At 41.0% G+C, this 20,809-nt stretch overlaps 1 protein-coding gene across 8 annotated transcripts in view; it reads right to left on the minus strand.

Annotated features, from left to right (window-relative positions):
- The window catches only part of GRID1 (glutamate ionotropic receptor delta type subunit 1), a 1,864,061-nt gene that overhangs the window by 251,574 nt on the left and 1,591,678 nt on the right, over positions 1-20,809 (minus strand). For all 8 annotated transcript variants that reach the window (XM_033941939.1, XM_033941936.1, XM_033941932.1 and 5 more), the window contains 2 exons: positions 19,814-20,138; positions 5,106-5,244 (listed from right to left, as the gene is read on the minus strand). In XM_033941939.1, coding sequence (XP_033797830.1) covers positions 5,106-5,244; positions 19,814-20,138 — 464 coding nt within the window. The remainder of the gene's footprint in view (positions 1-5,105; positions 5,245-19,813; positions 20,139-20,809) is intronic.

Below are 20,809 nucleotides of genomic sequence, written 5' to 3' on the forward strand. Positions count from 1 at the left end.
CAAAGTAAGACTGGGATTGGGCAATTAGAGGACACAGCCAAGAGTTCATTTTCTCCGCTTGAAAAGCCAGAGTTATTGTCTAAGAAACTTTTAAAATGACAGGCTTTCAGAGCAGGGTACATAATAATAACAATAATAATAACAGTTTATATACCGCAGGACCGTGAAGTTCTATGCGGTTTACAAAGATTAAAAGAAGGTATAAATAGATTGAACTTAACAGGGTGGAAGATAGTGATTAACGGCTCAAGGGATCAGTTATTGAGGAGAAAGAGTTGTATGGGTCAACTGCCTAGATATTTCAGGAACAGATATGTTTTTAGGCGTTTCCTGAATTCCCCATAAGTAGTAGGCATAAGTAATCGTTCTAGATCTTTACCCCATAGTGCTGCCTGATGTGAGAGAAGGTGTTGATGGTGTCTTTTGAGTTTACATCCTCTAATTGGAGGGGGCACAAAGATTGAATGTGAACTTCTCTTATGTTTGTTGGCTGAGAAGGAGAAAAGGTCAGTTATGTATTTAGGGGCTAGTCCATATAGTACTTTAAAGCAGAAACAAGCGAACTTAAACTTTACGCGTGCCTCCATCGGAAGCCAATGCAGCTGTTGGTAGTAAGGTATCAAACTTCTTCAGTCCGAAAATCAGTCTGACTGCTGCATTTTGCATTAATTGTAATCGTCGCATATTCTTTTGGGAGATTACTAGGTAGGCTATGTTGCAGTAGTCAAGTTGACTCAGTATGAGGGATTGTACCAGGATTCTAAATGCTGGCCTATCAAAATATGCTCTAATGGATCGAAGTTTCCAGAGAGTGAAAAAGCCCTTTCTGATTAAGGAGTCTACCTGGTCCTTCATGGTTAAGCACTGGTCTAGTGTTACACCCAGTACCTTCATAGTAGACTGAAAAGGATAATTAAGGTTATTGATGCAAAGCGGTGTTTTGGTGTCAAGCGGGTGTGGTGAGGCTACAAAAAATTTTGTTTTTTCTGAATTAAGTATCATAAACATACCCAAGTTTCTTGTGTTCTTATTTGATGAGAATAATTTTAGTTGGGTGGATAAGTATAATGGTAGTAGTCTGAAGAGTGCTTTATAACAAATGCAGCCGAATTTAAAAATAACTCTAGTTTCAAAAGGGAGCCAATGAACTTGCACGTAAAAAAGGCTTATCTGAGGAACGGAGTTCTCTGGGAGGTCTATAAGGAGAGATATTGAGAGACAGCAGAATGAACACACTTGTAGGTCAGCAATAAGATCTTGAACTGTATGCGATGGCAGATAGGGAGCGAGTGAAGTGACTTAAGGAGAGGGGTGACATGAGCGTAGCGAGGTTGGTAGAAGATGAGTCATGCAACAGAGTTTTGCACAGATTGCAAGGGGGAGAAGCGGCACTGCGGGATACCAGTAAGAAGTAGATTGCAGTAATCTAAGCTTGAGGTTACAAGAGTTTGGACAATGGTCTGGGTAGTGTGCTCAGAGAGGAAGGGGTGAATGTGGGTGATATTGAAGAGATACTGTAGACATGACAGGTCTTAGCAGCTTGATGAAAAATGAAAAGATACAGATCATCTGGCCTATCTAGGCAGCCTAAGCATGCCATCTACTATCCCCCCCCCCCTCTCCCTTAGAGATCCAATGTATTTGTCTCAAGCTTTCTTGAATTCAGATACACTTTTTGTCTCCATCTCCACCGGGAGGCTGTTCCAAGCATTCACCACTCTTTCCGTGAAAATGTATTTTCTGAGGTTACTTCTGAATCTATCCCCTTTCACATTCATCTTATGCACCCTCATTCCAGAGTTTCCTTTTCTTTCATTTCACTTATCACAAATTTCTAAACTGCCTTATGCCAAGGTGATGTACATAAAAACATACATAATAATTAAAACATACAGAGCCCAAACAAACATTAGAGAAGTCTCATCCCACAGTCTCTTTAAAACATTTGTCCAGAGTTTCCTTGCAGTTGAAAGAGATTTGCCTCATGCACATTTATACCATGTAGGCATTTAAACATATCTAATTTGAGTACAGTCTATGTGGAGTTGTGAACTGCATGCATATGTAAACTCCCTAGCATGAGGTACCTAGGAAAACACCTATACACATCCCAGGAGATGGGAAAAGGGGCATATCAATTCATTTAGTGGGAGCAGAGCCAGCATAAAAGCTGGCAGGCCTTGCAAGCCTGGTATCAGACTACCTTCCACACAGAAGAATCCAAACCACACCATGGTGTAATTTGAAACTGGATCTTTACCGTATCATCAATTAATGAAGTACAGGAACACTGAAACAACATGTGAAATGGCAAATCAAATATACTGGATATTAAACTAAACTAAACTAAACCTTAGGTTTGTATACCGCGCCATCTCCACAAGCGTAGAGCTCGGCACGGTTACAGAGTTAGGAAGAAAGGAACTCCAATGAAGGGTTATAGGAAAGGAACAAGAAGAAAGAGAGGGACAAAGGTCCTAGAGAGCAGGAGGTGTTAGATTTTTGAAAAGAGCCAAGTTTTCAGGTGTTTGCGGAAGAATTGGAGGGAGTTTGAATTTCTGAGCGGGGATGTGAGGTTGTTCCAGAGTTCTGTGCTTCTAAATTCCTCCTGCTCACAATCCTCAAATATCAAGGCTACACAGAAAAGGCTGATGGTATTCAAAACTGGTAGTGATTTCAGCTCAATAAAATCTTGCTATTTGACAAGATAGACGATTACCTCAAATATCACACCTTAGCTCTCTGGTAGCCTGATACAATAAAATATGTTTCTTTATTCAGCACTTTTCTCTACTCTGCCATGGATGTAGTGTCCCATAGACATTGCGTATGGGCTGCCTGGGTGATATGGCAGACCCTCCTTGCTCCTTCTCTTGAGAGACTAAACGGGGTGGAAAGGATCCCCACATCTCTTTATGCCAGCAAGCCATCAACATCTTCAGATCTACCACTTGCCCCAGTCCTTGAATCCTTGCACTTGCAAGGGCAAAAACTGTCTAAACGGTTGGGTAAGAACAAACTGGCATATTCTTTCCCTCACAGAAGTCAGCTGCAGCCACTGCAGAAATGGGAGTCTTCCTTCTCAGATACAGTCAGTGGAGGGAGAGGTTCCAAAGCAGGGGCATATCTTCTGGCGAGCCTGAGGGGGCCCTGCCCGCCCAATCTCAGCTCAAGCCTGCCCAGTCTCTCTCACAGTGTGAGGATGTATTGTCACCAGGGCCAGGCTGCAGCGGGGCTGTACCTCTGTGCAGGTCAACGCTTTACCTCCGACAAAGAGTGAGTCACCACTGCCACAGCCCCAGCTTCGAAGGTGGGGACAGAAAGGGCATGATGGCACATTTGCGCAGATGCAATCATACTCCTCAAGGGTGGACTTGTTCACTTTGGGCTCAGGCACGACCAGAATTGGCTGGCTGGCTACGCTACTGTTCCAAAGACAAAATTTGGGTAGCAAAGTCAGAGTTTAAACCTTCGGCGGAGTACACTACTGCCACAAGTCACACCCTTCTAGAAATTACCAGAAAGTACTCCAGTCCTTTGGTTTGGTCTAGTGCCAGAAAGTCTGAGTACCTCCTGTACTAAAGCAGGTGCAGGAGGTACACATGAAATAACAGCAGGTCAAAAGAACAGTCTAGAGAGCTCAGGTCTGCAGATGGCTAAATGAAAACCAAATGCTGGAAAAAAATCCATTTGGATAAAACCCACCAATAGCTCACTCTTATTGGACCCCGAAGTACTATTAGGAACAGCAAGGGGAAAACACGTACACAGTTATATACTGAGTATTTTCTTTCACTGTAAGACCTGTTTCATATAACACACACATACACATGTACTTCTTTCATGTACGTTTACAGTTACTACTGAGCAGGCAAAAATATGCACAGATTCCTTTACCTGTGGTTTCTGCAGGAGTTGTGCTGGTATTTTATAAAAACATGTTAGCACAGTGTGTCGCAAACATTTTAAGCTGCTGGCACACTAATTTTGGGCCTGCAGGTGGAGGGCACCCAGAAATGTGCAGACATCGACGTGATGTCACGCATTGTGTCGACATCCGTGCATGCAAGGATGTCCTCCAGCTGTGGCCCTGAGCCTCCTATTACTGCCAGTGTGTGTGTATGTGTGTGTTTGGTGCTGCTGTTGAAGGAGAGGTGGAAGGAAGGAGCAGAGGCACTGGTGAGAAGGAGAGGTGCAGGCACTGGCTGACTGAATACAGGATGTGCTGCAGAGTGTGGCGCAGTGGTTAAAGCTACAGCCTCAGCACCATGAGGTTGTAGGTTCAAACCCACGCTGCTCCTTGTGATGCTGGTCAAGTCACTTAATCACTCCCCCCCCCCCCTCCCATTGCCCCAGGTATGTTAGCTAGATTGTGAGCCCGCCGGGACAGACAGGGAGAACTGCTTGAGTACCTGAATAAATGCATGTAAACCGGTCTGAGCTCCCCTGGGAGAACGGTATAGAAAATTAAATAAATAAATAAGCAGTCAGCTGGTACCTCTCTTCCTTGCAAGCATCTTGGGGTATACTAGTGTGCCATGGTACACAGCAGATAGAGTTGTGCACCTACACTATCTGCAATTTTGGGGTCCTTTTACTATGTTTCCATAAAGTATTTCTATGTTTCTATATAGCATTTCACAATCTATGTGCATACATGCTAATTCTGCCCATGCTCCAGCAAATACAGCTCTTATGTATGCCATCATATGGCATAAACTTTTACACTTGTCAGTAGTATATAAGTGGTCATTTAGGTATGTACTATATATAGTAAAATGTATGCAGGAATTACTTTAATAAAAGTATCTCCCATATGGCTAGTTCTATCATAGTACTCTCATCTATTACCAAGCTTGTTCAGGTGAAGTCTTGGATTTTCAACTGTCTGAATTTTGATTATGTGCTGCTTTATGTTTGTTTCTTTGTACAATTCCTCTATAAAACTATATTATATGATGCAATTTCTAGAGAATGCTAGAATTGCTGAGATGGCTTATAAAATCACATTCTTAGAACCCAATCAATATTTTATTCCGGAATATAAAGTAAAATGTATAAGGCTGCATCCTTAATGATGAAGTAGTTGTGAAAAACATCCTTACCTTATAGGGTTGTCCATTCTGGATACTGTAAGAAATGCCGCTAGATTTGCTGTGTAGGATGAACACACAATAAGGGTAAAGAGCCACCAACTCCCCATCACAATTCGCATGGCTACAGAATTTGTAGTTGATTCACCACCTATTAATAAAATTGTATGTGTTGAACTCTTTTAAGAGTTTATGATCATAGGTATAATCACAGCTAAAGCTCACATGTCACAATACAAGATACACTAGAATTTGACCTCTGCTCTATAGTTCCAGTTTTCTAACAACCAATAGTAATACTCATCCAATACCTTTATTGCTTATGTCTCATCATGGGGATGATGTTGGAGGATCTTACCGGAAGAAACCAAGAAACACTGGATTGATGATGTTCCTGAAATGGACTTTATTGGAAATTTAAAAGTTCCGCAAGTCAAAGTAAGCAATCCACATAAAAATAATCCACATAAAAACCTTGAGGACCTAATCTGCCAAAAGCTTGGTTTCCAACACGGTCCATGTTTTGACAAGATAGTCTTCTTCAGGAGTCCCTGATAGTCCTAAGGTAGTAGATATGTGGAAAAAATAATCAAAACGTGCAATTACGTGGAACTCCTCAAGGTTTTTATATGGATTGCTTACTTTGACTTGTGGAACTTTTAAATTTTCAATAAAGTCCATTTCAGGAACATCGTCAATCCACAGTGTTTCTTTGTTTCTTCTGGATTTTCTTCTCTGTGGATATCTCAGGGTCAATTTTTTTGTTTTGGGAGGACCTTACCGGACTAGCATAAAGCCAATTTCTTTTTTAGATCTGTAATTCATCAAGTCGCTAGGACTCGAACACAAGCCAATGGCACCTAAACACAACAACCATTATCGTCATTCTTTTTTTTTGTGTGCGTTCTTTAATTGCTCTTTAGCAAATTTTCCTGAACCCTTGGAAGCAATAGCATTTTGAAACAGCTGAATGAAAAGTAATATGGGTTATTCTTGGAGCGTATGCAATGTCATAAAGTAGTTAATGCAGTTAGGAGCCAGGAAAACCAGGGTTCAAATTTTCTCCCACAGGCGCACACTGTGACCTTTGGTAAGACACGTAACCTTCAATGGCCTCAGGTACAACAGACTGAGCCTGTTTCAGCAGGAAAATAAATAATATACCTCAATATAACTCACCTTAAACATGTTTTGGTATGGAAAAGGCAAGTAATAAACCACAATCCAAATTCGATCATCACCAGCAAGGATTAACTGACTTTTTTCAAAACAGGACTTTCTTGCTAATTTTACTAGCCCCCCTTCTCCAGTGTATAAATTGATGGTGATAACTACAAGGCTCACAGAGTTTGGCTAATTTGTATATTTTACTGAATCTGAAAACTATCAGCACTAAGAATTAATCTTCTAGTGAATTCTTGGCATTAAATATCCTGTAATCAACTAAAATTATGATATTCCATAGCCCTTTCTTGTAGAATTAATTGCATTAATTCAATGATATCAGATTCATTAACCTGTAAGTCATCTTTCATTTTGTTCCAATGTTTGGTAGAAACAGCACAACTTCTGCCATGTCCCTGCCTTTCAGAATTATTCTCATCTGTTGTTCATCTTGGTTTTTGGTTTTTTTTATTTCCACCAAGCATCATTTGCTACTGTTAATTATGGTCATTTCAGAAGCACTACTCATGTTTTAAACGTGGATATCCCAGCACATCATCCAAATCTCTGAAATGCCTGAAGCACAATTTTAGACTAAGCTGGAGAAAATTTTGAATGTGTTGTCTAGGGCAGTGTTTCTCAACTCAGGCCTGGAGTACTCCCTTGAAAGTCGGGTTTTTGGGATATCCACAATGAATATGCATGAACTTGATTTGCATACACTGCCTCCATTATACGCAAATTTCTTTCATGCATATTCATTGTGGATATCCTGAAAACCTGATTGGCAAGGGGGTACTCCAGGTCCGAGTTGAGAAACAGTGGTCTAGGGCATGTTGGGGGTGTTTCAGGGGCATATCATGGGTGGTGCAGCATTCTTGACATCAGCAGTTCTAGGTAGCATGTTGATGTACATGGAACACAAGAAAAATATCTGGAATACAACTGCTATAAAGGACAAATAAGTGTCACTGCTTCATGTCTTTGAGATTGCTTGTATTGGCAATGACTAGAGGAGAACTGATATATGAGTCTGTGAGCCTGACTGCCATCTCTGTCCACTGGGTCTGTCTATTTTTCACCTGTCGGTTCCATCTGTACTATAATCTTTCTAGAGTCTATCTCTCTCTCCCCCCAAAAAAAATCTCCCTTGCCACCTTTTCCCATATGTACCTTGAGCCCCTCTCCACATCCTTCCCTGCTCCTGCCCCAAATGAGTCCCTCTCTGCATACATCTGCACTGCTACCTCTCAGTATCTAGCCCTACGTACAGTCTGTGTCTGCATGTGTGCACAAGTGAGGTGATGACTGTTGAGTCTATCAGTGTCTGCTGCTGCATTGTGAACCAACCTGGGTGTTAGTTGGGGAGGGGGAGAACTCTCTGGGTATTGGTAGTTGCTGGCATGAATTTCCAGAACCTGTGGGCGGTGGAGGCTCTGCTGCATGAGGTACATTTGGAGGAGGGGAGGGCCAACAGGGCCAGGAAGTAACGTCAGAAGGGAGCCGAGGCCAGCGCGAGCAGTTGATGGAAAATGCTGCGCATGCTGGTGAATATTTCAAGAGGTACGCTGGGGGGGGGGGGGGGAGACAGAGAGTTTCAAGTTTTATTAAAATTCTGATATATCGCAATATCATAAATTCAAAGCGATTTACAGTTAAAAATGGGGTCTCAATTATTAACGACAACAAACACATGGACATTACAGACTTATACATAACGGAAGCTGGGGGAACGACAATAAGCATAGTAAAGAGAATATGAAAGGCAAGAACAATGGGAGAGTATGAATTTTTTTTTTTTAAATTGTCTTTATTAGCAATTGCAAAAGGAACATACAACCAGGATCAGAACAAGCAGAACAACAGAGCTGGCATAGAAAACAACACTAGAAACCCATGACAGCAAATGAGTCACAAAACAGGAACTTTAAAAATAAAAATTAATAAGAAAAAGGAAACTAATAGTATTTAATTTCTCAAGGCCTGGAACAAAGGAACCGGAAATTTCTGCAATGTGCAGGGACAAGAGAAAATCCGGCGATGATTATGTCTCAAAGGCTTCATTATACAGCCAGCATTTTAACAGTCTTTTAAATTTACTTAGCGATTTTTCTTCCTTAATAAATGCTGGTAAAGAGTTCCATATTCTGGGCGCGGTAACAGCAAAGATTGTATCTTGTCTGGTATTTATTATTCTTAGCCAGTGCCCCCTCCAAGTTGGCGCTCAGGGCGGTCCGCCTCCCCATCACCCCCACCCCTTACTGCGCCACTGCCTGTCCAGTCTGCCCAACAAGATAAACTCATAGCGCTTGATGTGATACTTCACATACTTAATTTGTCCTTGCCATTTTCAGGGCACAGACCATAGAAGTCTGCCTAGAACTGACCTATCTTTTCAGCCGTGATCAATATTCCTTCAGACTACACATGAGGGGGTATAGCAGAGGATCTCTGAATGACATCTGATTGCAGTACAAGTCAACTTGGCAATGTCTTCATAATGCTGTCTTATTAGTTGGGGGTAGGCATGGGAATATTGGGGAGGGAGGTGATTTTAACCATTTGTTCGTAGTTATATCTGATTGGAGAGGGGTTGTACTGCTGCATATGGATAGGTACATATGAGGGAGGGAAGGAACATGATTTTAAGGTTTTACACATAGCTTTAGCTGTTTGATGAAGGAAAATCTGCAACATATGGATAGGTATACACGGGATGGGGGGATGTGGAAGAGAAATTGAGAGACTACTCAATATCTATGTACAAACAATGAAACGTGTATCTTCGCATTTTAGCATAAAAGTGAAACTATTGTTTATTTGCAAATAAGTAATACATGTCAGACCTGACATATGGACTGTACATTGTTCCACTTGGTACATCATAAACATGAGATATAGGAGTTGCACATCTATACATTCTCATTAGAAGAGGATGTTCTGTACTGCATGCACATAGGTTGCATAATTTGGAGGGTTTATAGGAGCTACACCCAGCTGCATAGATACTCTTAGGAATGTGTGTGGGGGAATTGGGATGGAGGACCAGAAATAAGTGTCCCTAGCTACCTCACAACCTCTATGACGGCATGTATCTCGGCCCTCATCATAGATCCACCGAGGGCTATGTGGTAGATGTACATGAAGACTAGCAGTAATCCTTTTGGAGGGATTGAAAATACTGCTAGACTTAATGCAACCACAATGGATTAGGGGCTTCCAGGTTCATGAGGAGCTGCAAGGGCATACATGGCACAGCATGTCTTTGTGTTAGGCCCTGCAGCTGATGTCCACCAGGCTTTCCTACTTGTCCTTGTGTTGTTGGTATGGGCTTTAGCTCTCCTCACTCATGCCTCCTCTTTATCATCCTTCTCCTTCCCCTCCTTGTCTTTCTCTATAAGTTCCAGAGGTAGGGCCTAGTTGTCTATGATGCCCCTCTGGAAAACCTTCAGTGGCTTGGTGTTATGATGCAGAAGAGGCAGCTCCTTAACTTTCAAGATATTCATCTTCCTTTTTCAGTTCCTGTGGAAAAACTTTCCTCCTGTTTTTTCTCTCCTCCCCCACCTTCATCTCAGCTGTGGGAGGAAATAACTCAAGTTAGTCTTTAGGATAGCATGTTAAGAGAGTGAAATCCTGGTTATGATGATTTAGCCTTCTGACTGCATTTGTCCTCATACCTCCCCAATCCACCACTCATAGGTTCTGATCTGTGCCTCCCAGGGATTCCAGTTATGCTTTTGCTTTCAGTCAGTGCTGCCTACATACATCAGCACAACAAGTTTCGGGATACCAACGTATATAAGAAATAAATTACATTACATTACATTACATTACATTGACTCTTCTTGGGAATGTAATGTTTTTGTTCTCTTTTGGGACATGCTACATCATCAGTCACATATCTGTTCTCTGTGATCCGAGCCCCCAGACTGGTAGCCTATGTCCCAGGTACCAGTGGCAGAGGCCAGCTGTATACCTCTGAAAGTTTCAGTGTGATTTCATAAGGCTCATGGCCATGATACATCTATTTTCCAGCTCCTACCATTACATGTGCCTTGCCACATACCCAGAGCCTACTTGGAACAGATCATGGCAATTTTTAAGGAACCACTGCCTGTTCAAGTTGATGTTCATGTGAGCTGGCCTGTGATCATGTGTATGCTATGTATGGGACATAATTAGCTATTTGGTAGTGAATGGCCACTGAGTGAGGCTGATATCATCTTCTGTGTAGCAACTTATCTGAGAAGTGGCCATGTACATGATAACATCTTAGTATGATGTGGCTTGTTACTCTAACTGCAGGCAAGGAGAAGTGATTGACTATATGGCTGACCCGTCACAATTCAGATGTGGATACAGAGCAGCATGAGGTGAGAGTAGGTAGTGTGTCAGAACTAATGAAGGCAATGAGGGGGTGTGTTTTGAGGGGACATACCTCTCCAGTTTTAGCTGATGCCTGATGCACACCAAGAAGAAGGGGCTGGTCCTTCAAATGGCCTTGCAACAACTTTTGAGAGCCTCTACATCTCTTGTGATGCCAAAGATTCTGTAAGATATTGGGGGAGATGGCACAAGCTTCCTTCCAGTGTTGATGCAAATATGTGTGCAACACATCCCCTAGCACAATTTCAGGACAGCCCTAAAAACAGGCTAGATAAGTTGCTGGGGTATCCCCTAGGCCTAGATTCATGCAGCTGGTAGGTGCTATTTGGACCAACGCTGTGTGCATTATGAGAAGATTTTCCCTGCTGCAGGTACATTCAACCAATGAGTAACATATTTGTGGTAGCACATAGGGAATTTGGGGTGATGTTTAGACCCTTAAGACACTTCACTCAATATAGAACCCAGAGGTTCTATATTGAGGGATTATAAGAGAGTAGACTCTTTGACAGGCATCCCCCAGATGCTCTCACAATCTTATAACTGTTTGGGTCTTGGGAGCTGATGGGAGTGTGGCATGGTGGCCTGTACATTGTGGAAAGGTTGGCCAGAAGAGGTGCTATTGTCAGGTATGTGGCATCGCTGTGTGTCACAGTGTTTATGACAGCTGTGTGGTGCTTAATGTGTGCAGTGTGACTATGTACTAGCCACCAGGCAACTGTGTCATTCTCTAGTACAGACTCTGAGTTACCATCCAACTATAGACCAATTGCAGACATTCCTATTCTAACAAAGTTGATAGAAATCCTAGTCTGCAAACAACTCAACAAATACATTCAACAGCACTCTTATCTCTACCCAACACAATACGGATTCAGAGCTCAACACAACTCAGAACTTCTACTCCTCACCCTCACTACCATCGCCAAGCAAACTCTAAGCAAAGGACAACAGGCCATCTGACTCCAGTTCAACATTTCAGCTACATTTGACTCCTTAGATCATGATCTTTTCCTATCAAGACTCAGTGAGATTGTCATAGGAGGCCCAGTACTCATCTGGGTCCATGCCTTCCTAAGCAGCAGAGAATATGTAGTATGGAAAACCAAAACATTGAAAAGTATTTTGCTTGAAGCAGTAATGGCAGCAACTCATTCCAGACCATGCCAAACAATTCGATTTTTACTCCCAATGGCATCAAGGCTAAAGGAGGAACTTCCACAGGATTGGGTTATATGTTCTCTTAGGCTTCCACGGCTGGCATCAAACTTGTGCTGTTTTTGGGGTCTTGCCTAGTCTGGTCAGGTAGAACCAAGATTTCCATTCATTCTAAGGGAAAAAGAGACCAACTGATTTATCCATCAAAATTCAAATTTTTGACCAATGAACTTTCCCACCAAAATTCAAATTGGTGACCAATGGGCTTTCCTGCCTAATTTACCTCAAGCCCCAACCAATCGAGTTTGAGGACCCAGTATATATAAAGACAAACTGCAGACCTCATAGCAGACCCTGAAGAAAGCCACAGCATGATGGCTGAAACATTAGTTCTACCTGACCAGATGTGACAAGACTCAGAAAACTGTACAAGCAACTACCTGGTTAGCCAAACATTCCCCCCAAATTAAAAAATATTGTACCAGTCTACAATAAGGTGGCCATTCCGCCATGCACCTTATCTTTTTAAAATAAATTCCCAAACTCCATGGATGTATCAGAAAATAGCTCAGAACCACAAGGCTGCACCATTAAAATTCTTTAAAAAGGAGCCCCAAATCCACAAGTCCTTAACATGAACAAGAATCTGCAAAAAATGACGTTTCTGAATGACCCTCTTGTGATCCAGATCAAATGTTTGATGAATCCTCTTCAAATTAGAATTACTAATAAAACAAAATTAAACTGATTAGACCAGTGGTAATGTAAGTGTAACCAGAGTGGTAAAAATATAAAACATTACCTGGGGAGGGGTGTGTGTGCAGATCCCTGGGAGCAGTCCGGGACCCATTTGTGGGTCTAGCAATGGATATGGCATTCGTGCAGATCTGCAAATAAACTGTGGCCTATTGGGTCGCTTGAAGAAGGGAGAGGGCCAGGAAGAGAAGTTGGAGGAGAGCTCAGGCCCAGACGTGGTTGTAAGCCATGAAAGTCCCATTTCTGGTGGAGCAGGTGGAAGGCAAGGCTTCAGCTCCATTGGAGCTTGAGGCCATGTTTGATTACATCCATGCATGCGCAATTATTCATGGTGCACATATGGGGGCTTGAATCAGCCCCAAAACAGGAGGTAATCCCAAGAGGGAGTTTGGGCCCAAGCACCTCAAAATTTATTAATGTTTAAAATAATTTAAAGTGGTCCAGGACAGAGAAGGCCCAAAGTGTGGGGATCCCTTTTAGGGTTACCAGATATCCGGGAACACCCAGATATGTCCTCTTTTTAAAGGACTGTCTGGGCTCCTGGATGGACTTTCCAAAACCTGGCATTTGTCTGGGTTTTGGAAAGCCTCAACAAGCTCCAGCAGTATCTGGAGGGCCTCTGAGCATGCGCAGATGATGTCGCACACATCTGCGCATGCTCCAGGCCGTCCAGAAGAAGAGATGAGGCTTTGTGGTGGTGAGGCTAGGGGCAGAGCTGGCAAAGAACAGGATGGGGATGGAGGTGGAACGGGGTAGGGTCGTGTCCGGGGTTCCCAGAGAAAAATATGGTTACCCTAATCTCATTGGTGGTACAATGGGCACCTTCATGCCAATCATGCATGCATGTTTTACTCATAATTTCATTAACAGAGCCCCAGAGAGTGCTGTGAGGAAAAGAGGGACACAGAAAACTCATTGCCGCCTGAAATGATGCAAATTTCCACACATCTGCAATGCAGTCTAAGAAGACCTGCATCAACACATGTTGTAATTAATCATTAATAAAATAGCCCCTGATGTTAAAAATCTGTGGAAAGTAGTTTTAAGGTCCTGAGAGGTTGCTTATAGGGACCATGGTATTGAATTGGCTCCAATTTTTTTACAAAGCCCTGGAGTTTAAAAGGGTCCCGTTTTGAAATTTGGGGGTCCCTAAGAGTGGGGATTTCAGTTGAATTCAGGTTAGCACATGCTGGAGACCTGAACAGAGGTGTTTTAAGCCCAAAACAAAGGTCTTAAAAGCATTTTTTTAAAATATGAGAGAATGAATGCGGAGTGTTTGGGGTCTAGTATGATATTCAATAAGGTGTGGAGCCCATTGACTGCATATGTTGAATTGCAATGAATGTCAGGTATCTCCCTTTTTACAGATTCCTTACACATCCAGGCGGGGTGGGGTAGGGGGGAGGGGAAGGTATTTGGGATTGCTAAAGGTATTTATCTATAATATTGCAATAATATATGCATATGCAGTGTAATAGTTATGTGAGGAAGGGAGGGAGAAAAGGATTGGTAATGTATTAATTTTGTGTATTTTAAGTGCGTTTTGAATAATGTTCATGTTTAATATAGCTGTATTGCACTGTCAAAATTTGAAAATCAATAAAGAATTAAACAAAAAAAAATAAAATTAAAAAAATAGTGCTTAGAATGTCTAAGTGTTTGAATCTGGGTATAAGCTCTCTCCTGAATGGTTGACTTACCCTAGACGTGTGTTTATTCCAAAGTCAGTTGGTGGAGAGTAAAGGACACAAAGAAGGAGAGAGAAAGAGTCATTAAGAGCTGCTGTGTGTGAGTGAATATTTGGGGTAAAAAGTGAGAATTTCAGGTGTGTTTTCAGTGAGAGAAAGGAATTTTTGAGAGTGATTTTCCTAAATTTTCCTGCAGGTAGGAAGATTGAGATAAGGAATTGTCCACAAGGTGCTGTCGTGGGGCAGTTTTGAAAGAGAGTAGAGTGAACAAAGAAAATTTAAAAGTTGAACTTTTGTTGGCCAGTTTCAGCTCATTTTTCCATTTCTTTAATAGAGATAAAAATTATTTTAAGGGGGCTGTAGCATCTCTACTTGCAGGGACAAAAATAAGAAATTGAATTATTTGGAGTCATAACTGCTAGGGAAACCTGAAGAGTTAAAAATAGGGATTGAGTAATTGTTTAATCTAAGTTTGAATCTTTTTGAGAAGTTTTGCCTGAAAGAGTGTTAAGGGTTTTAAACCCTACTGGCAGAAAAAGGGAAATAATTATTTAGGAACTCAAGTGCAACTGTTTTTTGTCTTGCTTGTGTTGCCAAATTATGAAAAAAAGGTTCCCCCCCCACTCTGAAGTCCAAGTGTATGAGAGTATGACTATTGTATAAACAATATCCAACCTAGAGAACTATTTATAGAATTGTGTTTAATATGCATTTTTTTCAGTGCCCAAATTTGGGGACCATTTATTGAATTTAGTCCTAAGTGCTCATATGGTAATTTTTTTAAATGTAGAAGCTATTCAATCAATTCATTAGAAAACATTCATTATATACATATATTATATGTTATACAATCTCTATCCAAACAATTTCACACCTTATAATACACAAACATATTAAACACATCTTAAATACAGAATTGCAAAAATAGTGTCCTTGAAGAAACGCCACCTAACTCACAACTATTTAAGCTTGAACAATGACATCTATCTGTAAATCATGGGCACTGCTATGGGCACAAGGATGGCACCACAATATGCAAACCTCTTCATTGTAGAACTGGAAGAGACATTTCTGGATACATCTCAGACTAAACCCCTGAAATACTACCAGAATATTGATAGCAATTTTATGATTTGGATTGAGGGAGAAGAGACTCAAACACTTTTCCCAGTTCTTTCAATGCATACCATCTTAAAATCAAATTCAAAATTGACTACTACTCAGAAAAAAAATCAGATTTCCAGACACCATAGTTTTCATCAACAATGGCTATATGCAAACATCTATATACAGGAACCCTACAGATAGATACAGCTATCTCCATAACTCCAACTTCCACCTCTCAAAAAAAATCCATTATTCAAAGCCAAGTCACACAGTGCCATCATATCTGCTCTGACCTAAGAGACAGATAAACTGCTCAAAGCCCCAACGGTATCCTTCAAACAAAAAGGACACAACCCCCAAATAATCTTCAGGAATATAGCCTCCTCTCTTCAAACACCCAGGGAAAACCTATTGCAGCACAAAGATAAGAAAACCACAGAGAGAGTTCCCCTGGTAGTAACATACAACCCAGAGCTGGAAAAATTATTTTTTTAAAAAAATCTACAGCCAATACTCCAGGAAGATGAACTACTGAAAGAAATATTTCCAGCTACACCTATGACGGACTTCTGACAGCCACCTAATCTGAAAACAAAAACTAGTAAAAAGGAAACTCCCAACAGAAGCTCACAAAAAAAAGAGAAAGTCACATGTCCCTGCAATATAACTAGCTGCAAACAAATTTCACAAAATCTCACAGTCACTCAAGTGGTAAAAACATTCAGCTTATGAGGATCCTTCACATGCTCATCTTCTAATGATTCAATGCAAAAAGTGTAAAGATATTAGGGCTGATTCTATAAAGGGCACCTCTTGGCACCTATTTTAATTGGCAAAATACTCTTAATAGGCTCAGTAATTGCTTAAAAAAAAATAATAATAATAATTGGGTGATAGGCAGCTATACAATTCTATAAAAGATAGGCACCTATTGCATGGTGCTTGCCAGCGCCTAATGCCTAAGTGGGCATTTTTAGGGGCGGAACGTGACTTAGGCACCGCTAAGCGTGGTTCTCCAAAAACAGGCGCCTGAAATGTAGGCCTTTAAAACCCTCACCTACATTTCAAGCACCTAGGTTTTTACATAGACACCGCTAGCCACGATTCTGTAAATGGCGCCCTAAGTGTGATTAACACGCAGCCAGCGCTTTTTAGATGCCGGCCGATTTAGGCGCCATTTATAGAATCAGCCCTATCATGTTAAACATCGCAATGCTCTGTTGGAAAACACTTCAGACACCCAGAACACTGCATCAATGATTTTATGATGAGAATACTAAAAAGACATTTTAAGACAATCCAGGAATACAAGACCTTTCAAAACGAAAATGATATAACATTTTGACACCCACCAGACAGATCTTTCTGATCTTTGTTTTCTATTGCATTATAAACCATAAGATTATACTGCTTTATCGCCTTATCATCAATCCATATCTCTCTGTCCATCACCCACCCAGCTCTACCTGTTTTATCACCTTACCCATCCCTCCCCTCTTCTTATGATAATGCCCCATTGGAATGCTTTTGTGTTTCACTTATGCAAGGTATATTCTGATTTTGGTAATATTTGCTTATTTCTAATCTATAGAAGAAGGGCTATCTTTGAAAGCTAATCAAAAAATGCATTTAGTTGATCCAATAAAAATAAAAGTATCACCTTATTTAATTTATGTTTGTTTGTTTTTTTAAAAATTTCTGAATATTACCTATGCCATCCATTTTACAGCTGCAGTAAAAATGACCTTAGTATGTGGGAAAGACCCAAGTAAGAATGCCAAGGCCAGTTTTTGCCACAGTTTAATAAAAGGACCTCTTAGTGCATAACTGTACAGGGGGGAAGTAAAGGTAGATGGAGCATGAACGTTTCAACCAAGCAACACACAGAACTTACAGAATACTCTCAGTTGCTCTCATTTCATGGTGCACTTAGGTGCATCCACTGACTTCAATCATTGACCTGTTGTAGGTAGGCACACTTAACTTTTTGCATGCTGATATAGCTTTGTGCAAATATTCGATAACAGTTGAAATTAGCCCCTAAGTTATAGAATTGGTGTTAAGCATGCCCCTTGGTGCACCTAAAATGAGGCACCAATTTATAGAATTGTCAGCAAAATGCCTGAAATCTGGTATTTTGCATTTTGTGCTGATCCATTGCTGAACTCAGAGTGAGGAATTCACCCTATGATGTTTCATGGCAGAGTACAAGAGTGGTTTAACATTGCCTTCTCCTCTGCAGTGGCTCCACTATGTTGCTGCTACCCAACATGGGGCCCTGAAGCCTTCAGCACCTGGTGTTGCCCAGTGGTCACCCATCCAGATACTAGGCAGACCTGCCCCTGCTTAGCTTCTGATAACAAGAGCAGGCCTACCCAGGGCAACCAGGCCCTTAGGCAAATATTTTAAAGTATTTTCCATAAATTACATTTTATGACGTTGCTTCACACTTTATGAGGCCATTCACATTTAAAGTATCAACATTAGAAAGACACTCTCAGTATTAAATGTACATGGAAAAGGTGGACACTGCTCTTACAAAATGTTTGTCTGAAATTTCTGCTTTGGTAATAAATGTGTCTGACTTGTCTCCAAGGCAGGAAAAGACTGCTGTTGAATTTCAACAGAGACTGACTGAAGTTGAAAGGAAGACTGAGTCGAATAAGTCAGATGTATCATCATTGATTAAAGACAAAGTTTTGATATGTAGAAATTTGGAAAATACTGAGAACTTGAGGCGTCAAAATTTAAGGGTTTTAAGTTTCCCTCATGCTAATTTTCAGTGGTCTCCCTTGCGAACACACAACCACTTTTTTTCTTTAATGAATACATAATTATTATTCCAGTATACATTTTATTAAAGATTGGGAGTTCATATGATTTGTTTCAAGTACAGTTTGGACTAAAGAATTGCTTATGACTGTCAATACTAAAGTGCACTAAGCACAATAGAGCATGTGTTAACTGCTTCTGCACAAATGCACCAACTGTTACCACTGTGACATGGCAGTTAAAGAATACTAATTTGCATATTAACCCCATAAGGGTGCATTTTCTGTGGGGGAATCACTATTGCGGCTTTGTAAAAGGAGCCCATGGAGGGAAATTTATAAAAGGCGCTTAAACTTTGGTGCCTTACCCAGTGGCGTAGTAAGGGTGAACAGCACCCAGAGCGGCGGGGCCCCTTGCCATGCACACGCCCCCTTCCCTTTCCCCATACCTTTTAAACTTCTCTGGCATGAGCAGCATGCTGCCCACATCAGTGTCGGCTCGTCCTTTGATGTCACTTTCTAGGCGAGGGTCTCGGAAGTGACATAAGAGAGAGAGCACCGATGCACCAAAAAGGTATGGGAGAAGGCAAGGGTCACGCACAGTGAGGAGGAGGGGTGCTGTCGCAGCATTATGAAGACCACACCTCTCCCCCCCCCATCTCTGGCACCTCCCTTACTACACCACTGACCCTACCGGCACCTAAGTTAATTGGGAAATGCCATTTGAAATGGAAATTAACATTGAATTTAAATTTCCTACCGGCGCCTAAACAAAAAGCGCTGGAATTGCACCTCTAGGGGGGGTGGCTAATGCTAGAAATGGCATTAGGCCCCATAAAGCGCCTACGTAGCTACATTTCACGGCAAGATAGGCACCAGAAATGTAGGCCTTGAAAACTCTGGCCTACATTTCCAGCACCTTTCTTTCTCAGAGGTGTGATTCTCTTATACAGTATAGCACCGTTGCATGAGTGACACATGATCAGCAGCCGCTTTTTAGGTGGCCACCAAAATTGACGCTGTATAGAGAATCCGGGCCTTAGTGTAAAGTATTTACTGAGCACTCGCTGTCACTTTTGCAGTTAGCATAGGTTAACTTAGCACCACCTCAATAGGAGGTGTAAAGTTCATTTGCATTAATTACAACCAAGTTTTCAGTGTGGTAATTGCCCCCTACCACACAGCCTTTGCATTTAGCACATTTTAATTTTAGTTGTTAAGGCATGCTAAATGCAGAAACATAGCACACTTTAGTAAAAGACTTCCTTAGTGATTAATAAACCCTTTAAAAAACATATATTTAATAGGTGGATTGTTAATTTGGCTTCTGAATTAGATAATAGAGAATGACACAGGTACAAATTTTTCCCCGTCCATGCGGAAACTCATTTTCCCGTCCCATCCCTGCGAGTTGTTTTCCTATCCCTGCCCCGTTACTACAAACTCCGTCCTCATCTTCACAAGCCTCAAACATTTTAAAATCATGTGTACAAGGCTTGTGTGGTTAAGGCAGAGCTTACAGGAATGAGGTAGGGACAGCGACAAAACTCATGGGGTTGGGACAGAGAAATTGAGTTCTTGCAGGTACAGGGGCAAATTTGTCCCTGTGTCATTCTCAATTAGGTAATAATAGAAATAAGTGGACAATCATAGTAACCATTTTTGAATTAAACATGCAAGTAAATAATACCTTGTTGTACAAATGCCCCATATACAATCCATATTGCACTGTGAAGAGTAGAGGATGCTGAAGGACTTGTTTGTGGAGATGTCTGAGCTCTTATTGCCTGGATACGGTTCAAGATAAATATCAGAATGCCAACCACTGGGATAGCAGCTGCGATACATGCCCAAACAGCAAAATCAAAGGGAGCGAAGAGAGAGAAAATGTTTATTTTCTCATCAGGCTTCTTCATGAGAATTCCTACTGAATAATCCAAGTAACGCTTGCTAAAATCCACCACACTCTCACGTTCCGGGGTTATTGTGATAGCTGAGATGGCAATATCTGCTCTCTGCAAAAGAAATGGCCATGCTTCAAAGTCTTGGAAACAACTGTAAAGATTATAATAGCATTTCACATTAAAATAGCAGAATTTCAGAGCATATAGTACCTGCATGTCACATTAAAGGTTGGTATGTTTCTTAGTGAGATTGTTTCTTATGGTTACAGATACACTGACTAAATATAGCTAAGGGTTCATATATATATATATATTTTTTTTGGGGGGGGGAGAGAATACACCCCCCACACACACCTTTTTTTTTTTTTTTTTTTTAGAAAACCATGCTAGCATTTTTTTTATTGCTGGTTGCGGTGGTAACAGCTCCAACGGTTATATAATTCTTATGAGTGTCGGAGCTATTACCATCGTGGCTGGTGCTAAAAACGCTAGTATGGCTTTGTAAAGGAGAGGTACAATGTCTAGTTCCATGGCCTTCAGAAACAGAGTCACAGATAAACATATCTGAAAGTATTGATTGATTGATTTTAAATTAAATACCAAGTATTACTTGTACAGAAAAGCATAATTAGTCAAGGTCTTAAATTTTGTTAAAGTATAACACCTATTACACTTTAACTAAATCAAGAAGAAAAAACAAACAAAAAGAATATACATGTTAGACTAATACAGCTCAAGTCCTCTATTTTGAATCCAAGACTTCAATTTAGCTAGAGCAGTGT

This window comes from Geotrypetes seraphini, chromosome 4 (genome assembly GCF_902459505.1).
Source record: "Geotrypetes seraphini chromosome 4, aGeoSer1.1, whole genome shotgun sequence".
Taxonomy (NCBI): Eukaryota; Metazoa; Chordata; class Amphibia; order Gymnophiona; family Dermophiidae; genus Geotrypetes; species Geotrypetes seraphini.